The sequence below is a fragment of the Camellia sinensis genome, chromosome 8, assembly GCF_055761805.1.
Source record: "Camellia sinensis isolate YWXY chromosome 8, ASM5576180v1, whole genome shotgun sequence".
In the NCBI taxonomy this organism is placed as follows: Eukaryota; Viridiplantae; Streptophyta; class Magnoliopsida; order Ericales; family Theaceae; genus Camellia; species Camellia sinensis.
In genome coordinates this window covers 177,708,396-177,720,463 of record NC_138968.1, presented here as the reverse complement: position 1 = coordinate 177,720,463, position 12,068 = coordinate 177,708,396, and the positions used below count along the sequence as shown (strand labels likewise).

The 12,068-nt window shown below is 34.2% G+C and overlaps 2 protein-coding genes across 2 annotated transcripts; one reads left to right on the top strand and one right to left on the bottom strand.

Annotated features, from left to right (window-relative positions):
- The first annotated feature begins 4,932 nt into the window (after nt 1-4,932).
- HPY2 (RING/U-box superfamily protein) lies at nt 4,933-9,269 on the top strand. The gene is made up of 7 exons (XM_028221464.2): nt 4,933-5,216; nt 5,296-5,367; nt 6,236-6,346; nt 6,478-6,588; nt 7,971-8,110; nt 8,470-8,549; nt 8,781-9,269. The coding sequence occupies exons 1-7, from the start codon at nt 5,121-5,123 to the stop codon at nt 8,927-8,929; spliced, it is 759 nt and encodes a 252-aa protein (XP_028077265.1). The 5' UTR covers nt 4,933-5,120; the 3' UTR covers nt 8,930-9,269.
- Nucleotides 9,270-10,227: 958 nt separating this feature from the next.
- Nucleotides 10,228-11,754, bottom strand: LOC114279233 (UDP-glycosyltransferase 79B6-like). Its single transcript, XM_028221456.2, has one exon. It carries the CDS (start codon nt 11,738-11,740, stop codon nt 10,367-10,369), a length of 1,374 nt encoding a protein of 457 aa, XP_028077257.2. The 5' UTR covers nt 11,741-11,754; the 3' UTR covers nt 10,228-10,366.
- Between the last annotated feature and the right edge of the window lie 314 nt (nt 11,755-12,068).

Here is a 12,068-nt window from a genome sequence, read left to right as displayed (position 1 = left end):
AATATTTAGCAACTAAATTATTTATTGGTGACAAAATTATTTCTTCACCAAAGATAAAACTATTGGTCACAAAAATAGTTTTGTCACTAAATGATATTAAAATATTAAAAATTATTGGTGACAAAAATATATTCGTCATTAATAATTTTATAATGAAAAATGCTTGCTCCCACTAATTAGTGCTCCCACTAATTAGGTGGTAGTGGGTCCCGCTATTAATGATGTGATGTTTTGGTCTTGGAGTTGTGTTTTTTTTTTTTTTTTACTTTTTTAATGCATTAGTGCTATTAGTGGTGATGTTTTTAGTGGGATGAATCATTGTTGTTTTATAATTGATGACCAATTTTTTCGTCACCAAAAGTCTCAAAATTTTGGTACCCTCCGGAAAAATTAGCGAGAAAATCTTCGATGACAAAAAAAATATAAATAATGACGAAAAATAATTTCGTCATCTAATTTTTTTTTTTATGATTTAGATTGGTGACAAAATTTTATTTTTGTCTCTAAAAATGGTACATTTGGAGATGAAATATTATTTTCGTCATTAAAAGATACGTATTTCGTGACAAAATTTATTTTCGTCATTAGTTTTCGTCTCTAAAGACTATTTTTGTTGTAATGATAGGAAGTACGCTAAACTAAAAACAAACAAGGGAATGGGAGTCGAAATGGAGAAGAAGTAGAGAAGACAATGAAGAACGTGAAGAAGTTGCAGAGGTCGTGGAATGAAAGAGGTATGCTGACAGGCAACCAAGAAGCTTTGCGTATTCAAAAAATGTACATTCGAATGGACAACACGGTTTAAATGAATGAAGCATACGAAGGGGCAGAAAATTATAATGATTCCTAAAAAGCGTAAATGTTCTGACACTTGTGTTGGAATGAGGGTAACCGCTGTATTTTTGACTTTCCAAGTTCAGGGCCAAACATGCCGACTAACTAGCATTAGTTGGATGTTTGGAGAACAATTGTGGGAGCCGAATAATATTACATGTAGGAAAGACATGAATTTGAAGAAAATCAAGATATATACTATTCGGCCCTGTCCTGGGAGATCCTGAAGCCGAATAATTAAATCGGCCATAAAATCAGCTGTACAAGACGTCGAGTGAGAATGGGCACACGACTGAATGGCTGAGTGAGCAGTTATGCGCTAGATTAAAAGTGGGCCCGACCCCCGAGATCATGGATGAGTATAAATAAGAGGAGCATCAACCAAAGAAAGGTATGTGTAAACAGATTAAAGAAACTTAAGCCGTAAGCAAACGAGAATATACTAACTTGTCCGTCGGAGTGCTAATTTCGGTACCCCTGATCAGAGTGTTAATCCCTTTTTCAGGTGGCAATCAGAAGATCTGGGACATCCTACAGGATATTAGAGTATTTCCAAACCACTTCACCACAAAAATATTCACATTGGTGCTATTTGTTTATAAATGTATACATATAATCATTGTCTTACCTTGAATTGTTGTAACCAAATGTTGATGTGAATTTTAACATTTCCTTCTATACACACAGACATACATAATATTATATGGATGTATAAATATTAACATTCGGTGTAACCACTACTATTTGTACCCTAGCAGTAATGTGAATATTCACATCTGATGTGAATGTTCACATTACTATGTTTTTCACCTAAATAGCACTTTGTTGCTTTTGATTATATGAAAATCATTGAATGTGAACATCTATACTGACTAATGATGTGTTGATGTCAATGTGCATGTCTACTCCACCAATTCTATTAAAATCAAATTTAATGTTCATATAAACACTCACTATTTGTGCATGCCCATATAATAGATGTTGCATCTAAATTTTGCACAAAGAGGAAGATGAAGAAGTATCATGTCAAAGAAGAGAGCATGCCTCTAGAGAGCAACACCCACATCGACATGCGGCATGTCAATTATCGATCAAACATTATAGACCTAGTAAAACTGATGAGAAGCACCAAGTTTTTGGATCTTCAGCTAGACTACTAGAGGCAAACCCCGTTGTTCGATGATTGGGTTTGTCCATCAAACACTAGCTATACTAGAATACAATGCTAGATTTTTTTTTTATTATTTTTTTTAGTTTTGGGTTTTTTTGTAACTTTGATAACTTGTAGTTGAAAACACTTGACACCATATATATAAATCAATTATATACTTCTCACACACCTATGCGTTTTGATGGTATATTTGGTGTTGATGTGTTGCGTGTGCTAAACAATATAATCTGTGAACATTCACATCTGCTTTCTTATGTTGAAGTTTGTGTGAATGTTCACATCTTAATTTATATTCAATAAATGTGAATGTTCAAATTATGTCCTATATTTATTGTGGTTGACTACATATGTTAATATTCACATTATACATTAATTATGTATATGATCATATTAGAATTAACGTGAATCTTCACATCTATTTATTGCATTGTGAATAGTCATGTTAATAGTTACATTATACATTAATTAGGTGTACGACCCACGAACAAACATATCAGAATTAATGTGAATCTTCACATTTATTTATTGCACTCTGAATATTCACATCATGTTTGTGTCTAAATAAACAAAATGGTTCTTGAATATTCACATCATCAATATTGCATAATGGTTATGAACACAACAAACACATATACACCATTCAATGTTATATGAAAGCACAAATATTAATATCAATTGACAATTCATATGAAAAAATTCTAGTACAAAAAACCAGAAATCCAGAAACAAAAACCCATAAAATCTCAAACTCTCCAAAAACAAAAAAAAACATCACTGACATTCTCATCTTCATCATCTTGATCATTATCACTACCCATGTAATTCCAACATTACACTAATCCAACAACAACCTATGCATGTTGAACCCCTATTGATTTGGCAAGTAAGAACATACTTTGAAGCTCATCATCACTGTCCAAATTACACCTATTAATCCCAAGTAGCTGATAGAACAATGAAACACAATCAGATAACTTACTTCATTTTTCACACACACTCCACGGAATGTGAATAAGATAATGCTCGCACCACATTTATTACAGTAGTACTACACCCATATGAGCACACCAACAACATGAATGGATCCATTTGCCGCAAAAATACAAAAACAAGGAAGTGAATAACCACATTATAGCCAATGATATGTGAACATTTACATTGTTCACGTCTATGAATTATCTAACCAAACAGAGATGAAACAAAACAAGGAAGTGAATATTCACATCATTTTTGCATCCAAATAAACATTGTGGCTTGTGATTATATGATTGAACACAACGGTCTGATGTGAACTTTAACATTTTGCATAGTGATAATGAACACAGTGAAAATATATACACTATTCAATATTATATGGATGTGTGAATATTCACACTAATTGATAAAACAAATGACAAATTTCCATTATAAATAATGTGAATATTAACACTAATTAATGATGTGATGAGGTTAACAAAAAATCAAAAACAATTGCAGCAACAAAACTAGAAATTTAATAAATATCAATCTCTCTAAAAATAAAAAAACATCACTCACATCCTCATCTTCCCACACACAGCGACCTAGAGCTACTAGATTGACCAACTTCACTTTTCAATTCAACACCAACATCTACATGTTGAACCTCCATTGATTTGGCAAGCAAGAACATACTTTGAAGTTCGTCATCATTATCCAAATTACACCTATTAATTCTAGGTAACTGATAGAACAATGAAACACCATCAATAAACAACTCGCTCCATTTTTCACATACACACACTCCACGAAATGTGAATAAGACAGCTTTCGCACCACATTTATTATAGTAGTACTACACCCATATGAGTACACTAACAACATAAAGGTATCTATCTACTGCAAAAATACAAAAAAAAGGAAGTGAACAATCACATTATAACCAATGATATGTGAACATTTACATTGTTCACATCATTTAAATTATCTAACCAAACAGAGATGATACACTAAATACAACAAAAAGGGTATAAAAACAATTACAAAACAACAATAAAAAATAAACCAATCAACCAAAAACAACATTTCACCAACGATCCACCACAATCAATTTGTTCAAACAACTATATATGCATCTTTGTCAAATATCCGAAACTTAAACAACAAAATATACATGCATTGCTAGTAAAAAGTCAGAACCTCATTCATCAAACATACACTTGCATTACCCATGTATTCTAGAAAATGCACATGAATAAAAAAATAGAGCATGCAATCCTTCACAAAAATGAACATGTATTCATAAACAAAATGATACTAATTTTGAGAAAGAAATTCTGTAATCTTCCTCCACCTTTGATCAACGACTGATCTCCAACAATTACGTAACAAACCAAGGCACACACAAACATCAAACTACGAAAACGAACACACCTATGGACAGAAACCCGTCGTATTCGTCTTTTCTCTTACGACACAGAAACCCGTCGTCGTCTTCTCTCCACTGCACTGGAACCCTGCCACAATGAAACCCTACCATCAACGATCGACATTAATTAATTAAATCAGAATCATCAACGTGAATAACGCTGACAAACAAAACGTGTATTACCTTTTTTGTGTATATTATGTATCAACATAATATATAAGGGTGTAATAGTCCCTCAAAAAAATATAAAATTAGGAAAAAAAAGATTACATAGAATAAAAGTACAAACATATAAGCCTAATTAGGTTATAATTTTTATTTATAGAGTTATTAGATTAAAACATGTTTAAATGAGATTTTTCACTAAAAATCCCAATTAAAAAGCGCGAGAAATAAATATTTGATTGTCAAAAAATTGAACTAAGGGATTGTTTGAGATAATCTAAATAAGTGTACTTTTTATCTTTTTACAGAAAGATATGTAAAAAAATAAAAAAATAATATAATAAAAAAAAATAAAAAAATAAAAAAATGTATAGTCAAACTTGACCTACGAAAACTGAAATAAAGGACTGAATACATCCCAAAATGTGTAATAAATTGATATGATTTGATTTTCCCTCTCCCCTCCAGCTATATATATACATATCCAACATTTCCCTCCATACTTAACGAATCAAACCCTACACACCCATCTTCTCCGAGCGAGTTAGCTTGTTGCAAACGCCAATGGCATCGACCTCCGGTTCTCGACCCCATGGGGGTGTCGGAAGAATCAGCTCCACCGCCACAACTCTCTTCTCCGACAATCAATACCTCATCGCTGTAACTTCACTCTTCGTCAAAGATTTAACCCCCTGTTCGATCCTGTAATGATTGAATTTTGGGTTTCTCTTTGTTTCAGGAAATTCGAAAAGTTATGATCACGATGAAGGAAGTCGCTGTTGATTTGGAGAGAGATACCGAGTCTCAGATGGTATTTGTTACTCGTGAACCCTATTTTTTAAGTTTTAGATTTTTGAAATTCTTTTGATTGGTTCATTGTTTTTAGACTGATATACTATAGATCGAAGATGTTTATGAAGTCCATTTGTTTTGTTGTTCTTTAAATAGATTTAGCTACTAAACCCATACTTGAACTTGCCAATAAGTACTTCTTGGGTAATTTTAGATAAAATTTTGAGAAGGTCATTAACCCTAGTTTTTGGAGTTTTCAACAATTTCCATAGTGTCTTTCGACAGAGATACTCTGTTGAAAGAACTTTGTTTAAGTATTTTTTATGGGTTCAATAAGTTTTTTTTTTTGGTTTGAAAAAGAACTTTAATTTTTTAGACAAATTAGTACATGTGTATTCCAGTTCCTGCTACCGTATTTTGTATAATTTCAGTCTCAATTCATAGATTGTGATCAGGTTAAGGAACTGCGATTTTTAAATGATAAATTTAATTAATTAATTAATTAATTAATTAATTTTTATAGAAAATTTGATATGGCCTAGTTGAAGATGCTTATAAACCCAAACCCAATTTTTTCATAATTTTGAAAATTTAGCCGTTAAATGCCAGTTTTAATGTATGACTCTTAACTTCTGGAGATTTAGATAAAATTTTTGTTCAACTGATAGATCGAGTCTGAAGGTGCTGGTAAATAAATGCGAGTATTCAGCATTGTTGAAGATGACGAAGAATCTTATCATATCAGGAGAGTATAAATAATAAGAGTCCAATATTTATAAAATATAAGATCCAATTATTTTTTTGACTATAAAATCTACTTTCGAAGATGATGAGTGACCTCAATCTTTTGGTAATTTGTACAAACCGATGTTGAGTGCTAATTGCAGGTAAAAGAGCTCGAAGATGGTCTTCTTCAATTGTTGGTAGCTTCTGAAGATTGTGCAAATTTTTCCTCAGCACTTCAATCTGTTGGACATGTTTACCAGCCTGGGGAAGAGGTGTTTGTTTAAGTTCTATTTTTCCATCAACAATTTTTTCTTATGCATATTGAATTTGTGTTCCCATATTTGTGGAGTATAATTTGTTTAATTTGCTTAACTTATTTCTTACTTTGACAATTAAAATGCAGTTAACAGATTTTAAGAAGTTGTTTGATGATGAGATTACAAAGTCCAAGGCTAATTCATCTTCAATTCCCCCAAATCATCCACTGTTACGCCAGTTTAGGGAAGCAATTTGGGTATGTTCCCTTACCAGATTAAGAAAAAGCTTGCTTGAATTTTGGCTAACGATAAAGATAAGCCTTATGTGTAGAATGTCTGTAGTTCTTTCCATATTTTCTCCCGTGCTTTGGAGGGCCTTTTCCTACTTGGTTCCAAAAGGCACCAATGTGTTACATTTGAATAAATAATGTTTGCATTTTATTTCGAATCTTTTTTTCAAAATGTTTGAGGTTGATCAAAAAATAAAACAAGGAGATAATTGATGCCTTCCTGCCCCCCACACAAACATTTTTTTTGTCTTTAATACCAAAAAAATACACTATGTCTATGGCAGCTAGTCATATAATTGATATACCTAGGCTACCAAAAAAATAAAGAAAAGAGTATTGCTGCAGTTTATGCCTGGCTGCTTTAAGATATCTTCACTATGACAGGCAGGTTGCGCAGTTACACTTCTTATTTTAAATCCATTCATTGGTGCAATAGAGGTCGAAGATGTACCAATTCCTAGCTATTTTTAAAGCTTGGGAAATTCTTATCCAAGTTCCTCATTTTTTTTTTTTTTTTTCCTGCAATAGAATTTTCTTCTACTCAGTGACCATCCAAAGATTGGGAGGCTCTGTTAAGATTTATAGCAATGTGGGCTTGGCATAAGTTTACTGGCAGCATATAAAGAAGCAGTGAGGTTGGAATAACATTTAGTTGAGGGTGTTAATTTATCGAACCCTTTTGAGTCACTAAAAAGGGCTAAAATTTATTGGTTGGTCATATGGTTCTCTTCTAGTAGTCTTGTTAGTTGCTGCACCTGCACCAACCCCTTTCTGGATGATCTTGCAAAGCTGGATAAATTCCACATGGTGATTGAGAACAGGGGTATGAATTATGGGCTCTCAGGCTTTACAAACACAATTCTGGCTTTCAGACACTCTTCAAATATGAAATATGGAATAAATCAAGCATGCTCATGGTAGTTGGATTAGATCATAACTTGAAGTTAGAGTCCATGTTTTTTACAAAAGCATATTTTGAAATATGTGAAGAGGTTTGCAACGTGATGAGATTGCTAGTGAAGTTCTTTTATCTAATTGACCATTGACCAGGATAAGAAGACCACATTTTCAATGTCTATGAAAATAAATTCAAACTTTGTTTCTAACTTCATTTTTCAGCTGTTTTTATATATAATTGCTGCTATAATGTTCTATAAATGCAAGAGGTGCTCGATGGATAGTTACTGCTACTATACTATCGTTATATGTACAAGAGAGCTACTGTAGGGATTCTATGTTCATGTGTCCTTCCCTTGTATTGTTAACCATTATGCCCATTCTTGGTTGTCCAGGTTAACTTCTCAAAATTTCCATCCTAATTTGATGTAGTTTTTACTGTTTTCTTGTAGAATGTTCATCATGCAGGCCAGCCAATGCCTGGTGAAGAGCAGGAGGATCTTGTAATGACCAGTACACAATTCAACCTTCTGAATATTAAATGTCCATTGACTGGAAAGCCTATCACTGAACTGGAAGAACCAGTTCGCAGGTAAAAAATAGATCTTTATAATATTTTCCACGTCCTAATCTTTGAGAGAGGAGATTTGCATTTTCTTTCTATATAATGTGTAGCTGATATATGTTTTGCCCACACTGGTGTTCATACATATGCATATATAGACAAAGAACCAAAAAGGGATTAAAAATACATATGTTTCATTTCTAGTTTCTTAAATTGCAATTTTGAGGATTGAAATTACCTTGAGCCTTTTTGGAGTGTTTACTTGGATAAATTGTATATCCTTTTTTTGCTATTGATTTAGCAGTTTTTTTTTTTTGTTTGTTTAAACATGAGTTGCAACATGAGTTTGTTTTATACTAAATTAAAATTTTACTGCATTTTTGTAGTGTGGACTGCAAGCATATATATGAAAAGAATGTCATTATGCAGTACATAAGGTCGAAGAATATACAATGTCCTGTAGCAGGTACTTGGAGTAATTTTTTGGAGGAATTGCAAATAAGTGGGAATTAAAGAAAGTAATTGCAAAAATATGGAGGTACAAGAACGATCTGCACTCTGGTGCAAGGCCACAATTTTTACATGCATCAGAGTACAAACCTACTTGCACCTTCATATTTTTGTAATTATTTTCCCTACTTTATATTTCTTACAGCTGCTTGTTTCCCACAGGGTTGACCATATTATCTTCTTTCAGGTTGCCCAAGAATACTTCAGGCAGCAAGAGTGGCTTGTGATCCATTGTTACTTGTTGAAATTGAAGAAATGCGCTCATCGACCAAACATTCTGTTAGGCCCGATATGGTAGAAGATTTCACTGAGCTTGATGAAGAGGATTCCGGTTGATGAGGAATAGTAACTCCAGAGACATTTTTGACAAGAAAATCATGATTATGAGGGTCTCCACCATTGCCTCTGGATTAAGTATATCTTCTTTTGTTTGCAGTTCGGCAAATAGGTGCCTTTGCTGGAATGGAGTACTATTTTACCCCCGTAATGGAGTACTATTTTACCCCCGTAATCCTGTCTGATTCTTCCTCTTTTCTCTCTTCAAGAATCGGATATGTAGCTTTCTTGTTAATGTGTTGTGCATATAAAGTAGGCAAAGTGGCACGAGTTTTATTTGTAAAACTTCAGAGAGGTTCTGGTGGTACTTCAATGAAGAATGAATTGTGATTTTCACAAATATTGTTTTCTAGTGGCTTATGGTACATACTGAAGATTGCAGAATTCTATGTGAATGTAAAGCAGGGGTTCTTAGTGATTTAATATTGCTTTTGTCTGTTTTTTTGAATGTTAAGCCACAGGAATTATTGCAATGGGAGTGATAAGCGAGTTTCATTCAGTGCCGGCTTTTGGAGTATGGGTTTGGCTTCTATCTAGAGCATTGGGATACCCTATCCTGCAAAAAAAAGGTGCCGCTGCTATCCTATCACTTTTAATTACATGATCTAATTTTTTGTTGTAATTACATGATCTAGTTTGTGAAGAGTAGAACTATATAAACAGAGAATTTATAAACTTATTTTACCAATTTATGTCTTGCTATTGATTGTTTATTTTGGAAAATCCCATGATGTGGCCGTCGTAACAATGCAACTCAACTATCACATCCATTTGTGAAGAAAGTTTGTAAATTTTTTTAGTTAGCTTGCACATTTTCTATTTGTGAAAAATATGATTTGTTTGAAAGCTTTATTTATAAATTTATTTCATGTTTTCTAAATAAATTATCACATCCATTTATAAATTTATTTCATCTTTCCTAAGACTTAGTGAAAATATAATGAGTTTTATAATTTTAATATAATTATACAGAATTTCACTTTAGTAAGACTAAATAAATCAAAAGTAACACAGAGTATAAAAACACAAAGATAAACAAAACAAAATATATGTTTTAATTTAAGAAACAATATTATTTATTTTTTATCTATATAAATAATGAATTATTGATTAAAAGGGTGAATTAAAATTTTATCGTTTCTCACAGTACTTATTTGACAAAAAATATAAAATTGAAATGAAAAGACTCAGGAGAGTTAGCTCTGCCCCCTGCGCGGGGGGGGGGCGGTCGTCTGGTATCCTCGAACCTGCTTCCGACCGACCAAATGTTTGAAATCGGCCCCATGTAAGCAGGTCATTCTGGGTTGGTCGTTTGGACTTATGAACGATCCTTAAAAAATAAAATAAAATAAAAAAACTTATGAAAGTATATCAATATTGAAAATAAAAGTACAATGATGTAAAAAAAAGTGATTTGTTGAGTCACTTGCATCACACCTAAAGCTCATGCAACTTGTGTATGAACTCATCTATGTACCCACTCATGAAACCTGGGCTAGTTAGGGTTTGTTTCCACTTGCCATGGTTTTTCCTAACCAAAACACCCACCTCACTATCTTTATCCATGGTAGACTTAACAGCCTTGCACAAGCTCTCTTTTGAAAACCACCCATTTTCATCTCTCTCCACCTCCACTGCAACTTTTAGTTCATCAGCCATCAACCTAGTGTTCAAGATTTGGTCTCCTAAATGTGGTACAAGCACTATCTGACTATTGCTTGTCAAAGACTCCCACATCGATCCAAATCCACAGTGATTCACAAAGCACCCAACTGATGGGTGGTTTAATAAATGTGACTGTTGTACCCATCCCCCGTAAACCACTCCTCTCCCTTTAACCCTCTCTTGGAACCCCTCTGGCAACGCTTCTTCCACCGTTGCTGCCCCAGTTGGTGGTTTTACGGCTACCAAAAATGGTAAGCCTGTTAACTCTAACCCTAGAACAAGTTCTTGAAACTGGTCCTTTTCAAGAACCCACTGGCTTCCGAAAGCACAGAACACAACCAAGTTGGGCTCAAAGCCCCCTAGCCACTTCGCCCACCGGTCTTCAAGAGGTGTTTTTTCCGACTCAAGCAAAACCGGCCCCGTTAGCAACACAGGCTTTCCAAATTGGCTTCCAATGTAGTCACACAACTGTCCCTCTATTTCATGACACGTTCTGATAGAGATTGCATTGCATTCTTTCATGGAAGTCGTGACACGGTCATAGAACGTTATCCCACTACCAAAATCGAATGATATGAACGAAAGAGCCCGAGCTTCATGTTTGCGTAACACCACAGTGGTCGAAGGGTAGCCATGCGGTGGCTCCGCTAGTTCTTCCTCCGTTAGCGGCCTGTCCTTGAAAACTTTACGCGAAGGGACTACCGCTATGGCTAGTGAAGCTGCACAAACTGCATTGTAACATACAGTTTTAAACCCGATCATTGGTGCTAATTCAGGTATCCAATGAGCAGTGTCATAGAAAACAAAATTGGGTTTCAATTGACATAACAAAGCTTCGACTTGATCGCGAGTGAGGTCCATAGCGGTGGCGAGGTGGGTGGTTAAGAAAATGGGTATGTCGGAGGCTGTCTCGGTGCCTCGAGGGAGGCTTCCAACGCGTGGGATGGTGAGGGGATAGAAGGTGATGAGATTAGGGTGGAGATTGGTTGTTTTCCATTGAAGACAGGCCTTGTTTGGCAGCAAAAATGAGATTTTGTGGCCTCTTTTGGCAAGCTCGTTGGAGAGGTGGAGGAATGGAGTCATGTGGCCAAAGGCAAACCATGGAAACATGGCTATGTGAAACTTTGAGTCTTTGGGTTGAGCCATTTTTGCACTTTTGGGTTCTCTCTCTCTAGTTGGTTTTGGATTGATTGCTTTGAAGCTCTTCTTACTGAAGTTATAGTCTTCAATGGCCTAAAGAGTTACACACTAGTTTTGTTTTAAACCACGAATCTATAGGCTTCACATTGACTATTTCTTTTTACTAAATTTCCTAGTTTTTTGCCTTAGTTTTGGGTTTATGAGAAAAGATAGCCTCTATCTTAATACAAATTCCGAATTTTTTAAAACTTCTTTTAAAAAATAATATTATTTTACCTCGATTTTACATTTAGACCATTAAATTATGTCAATCACTAACATGTCTTAGGCCTCG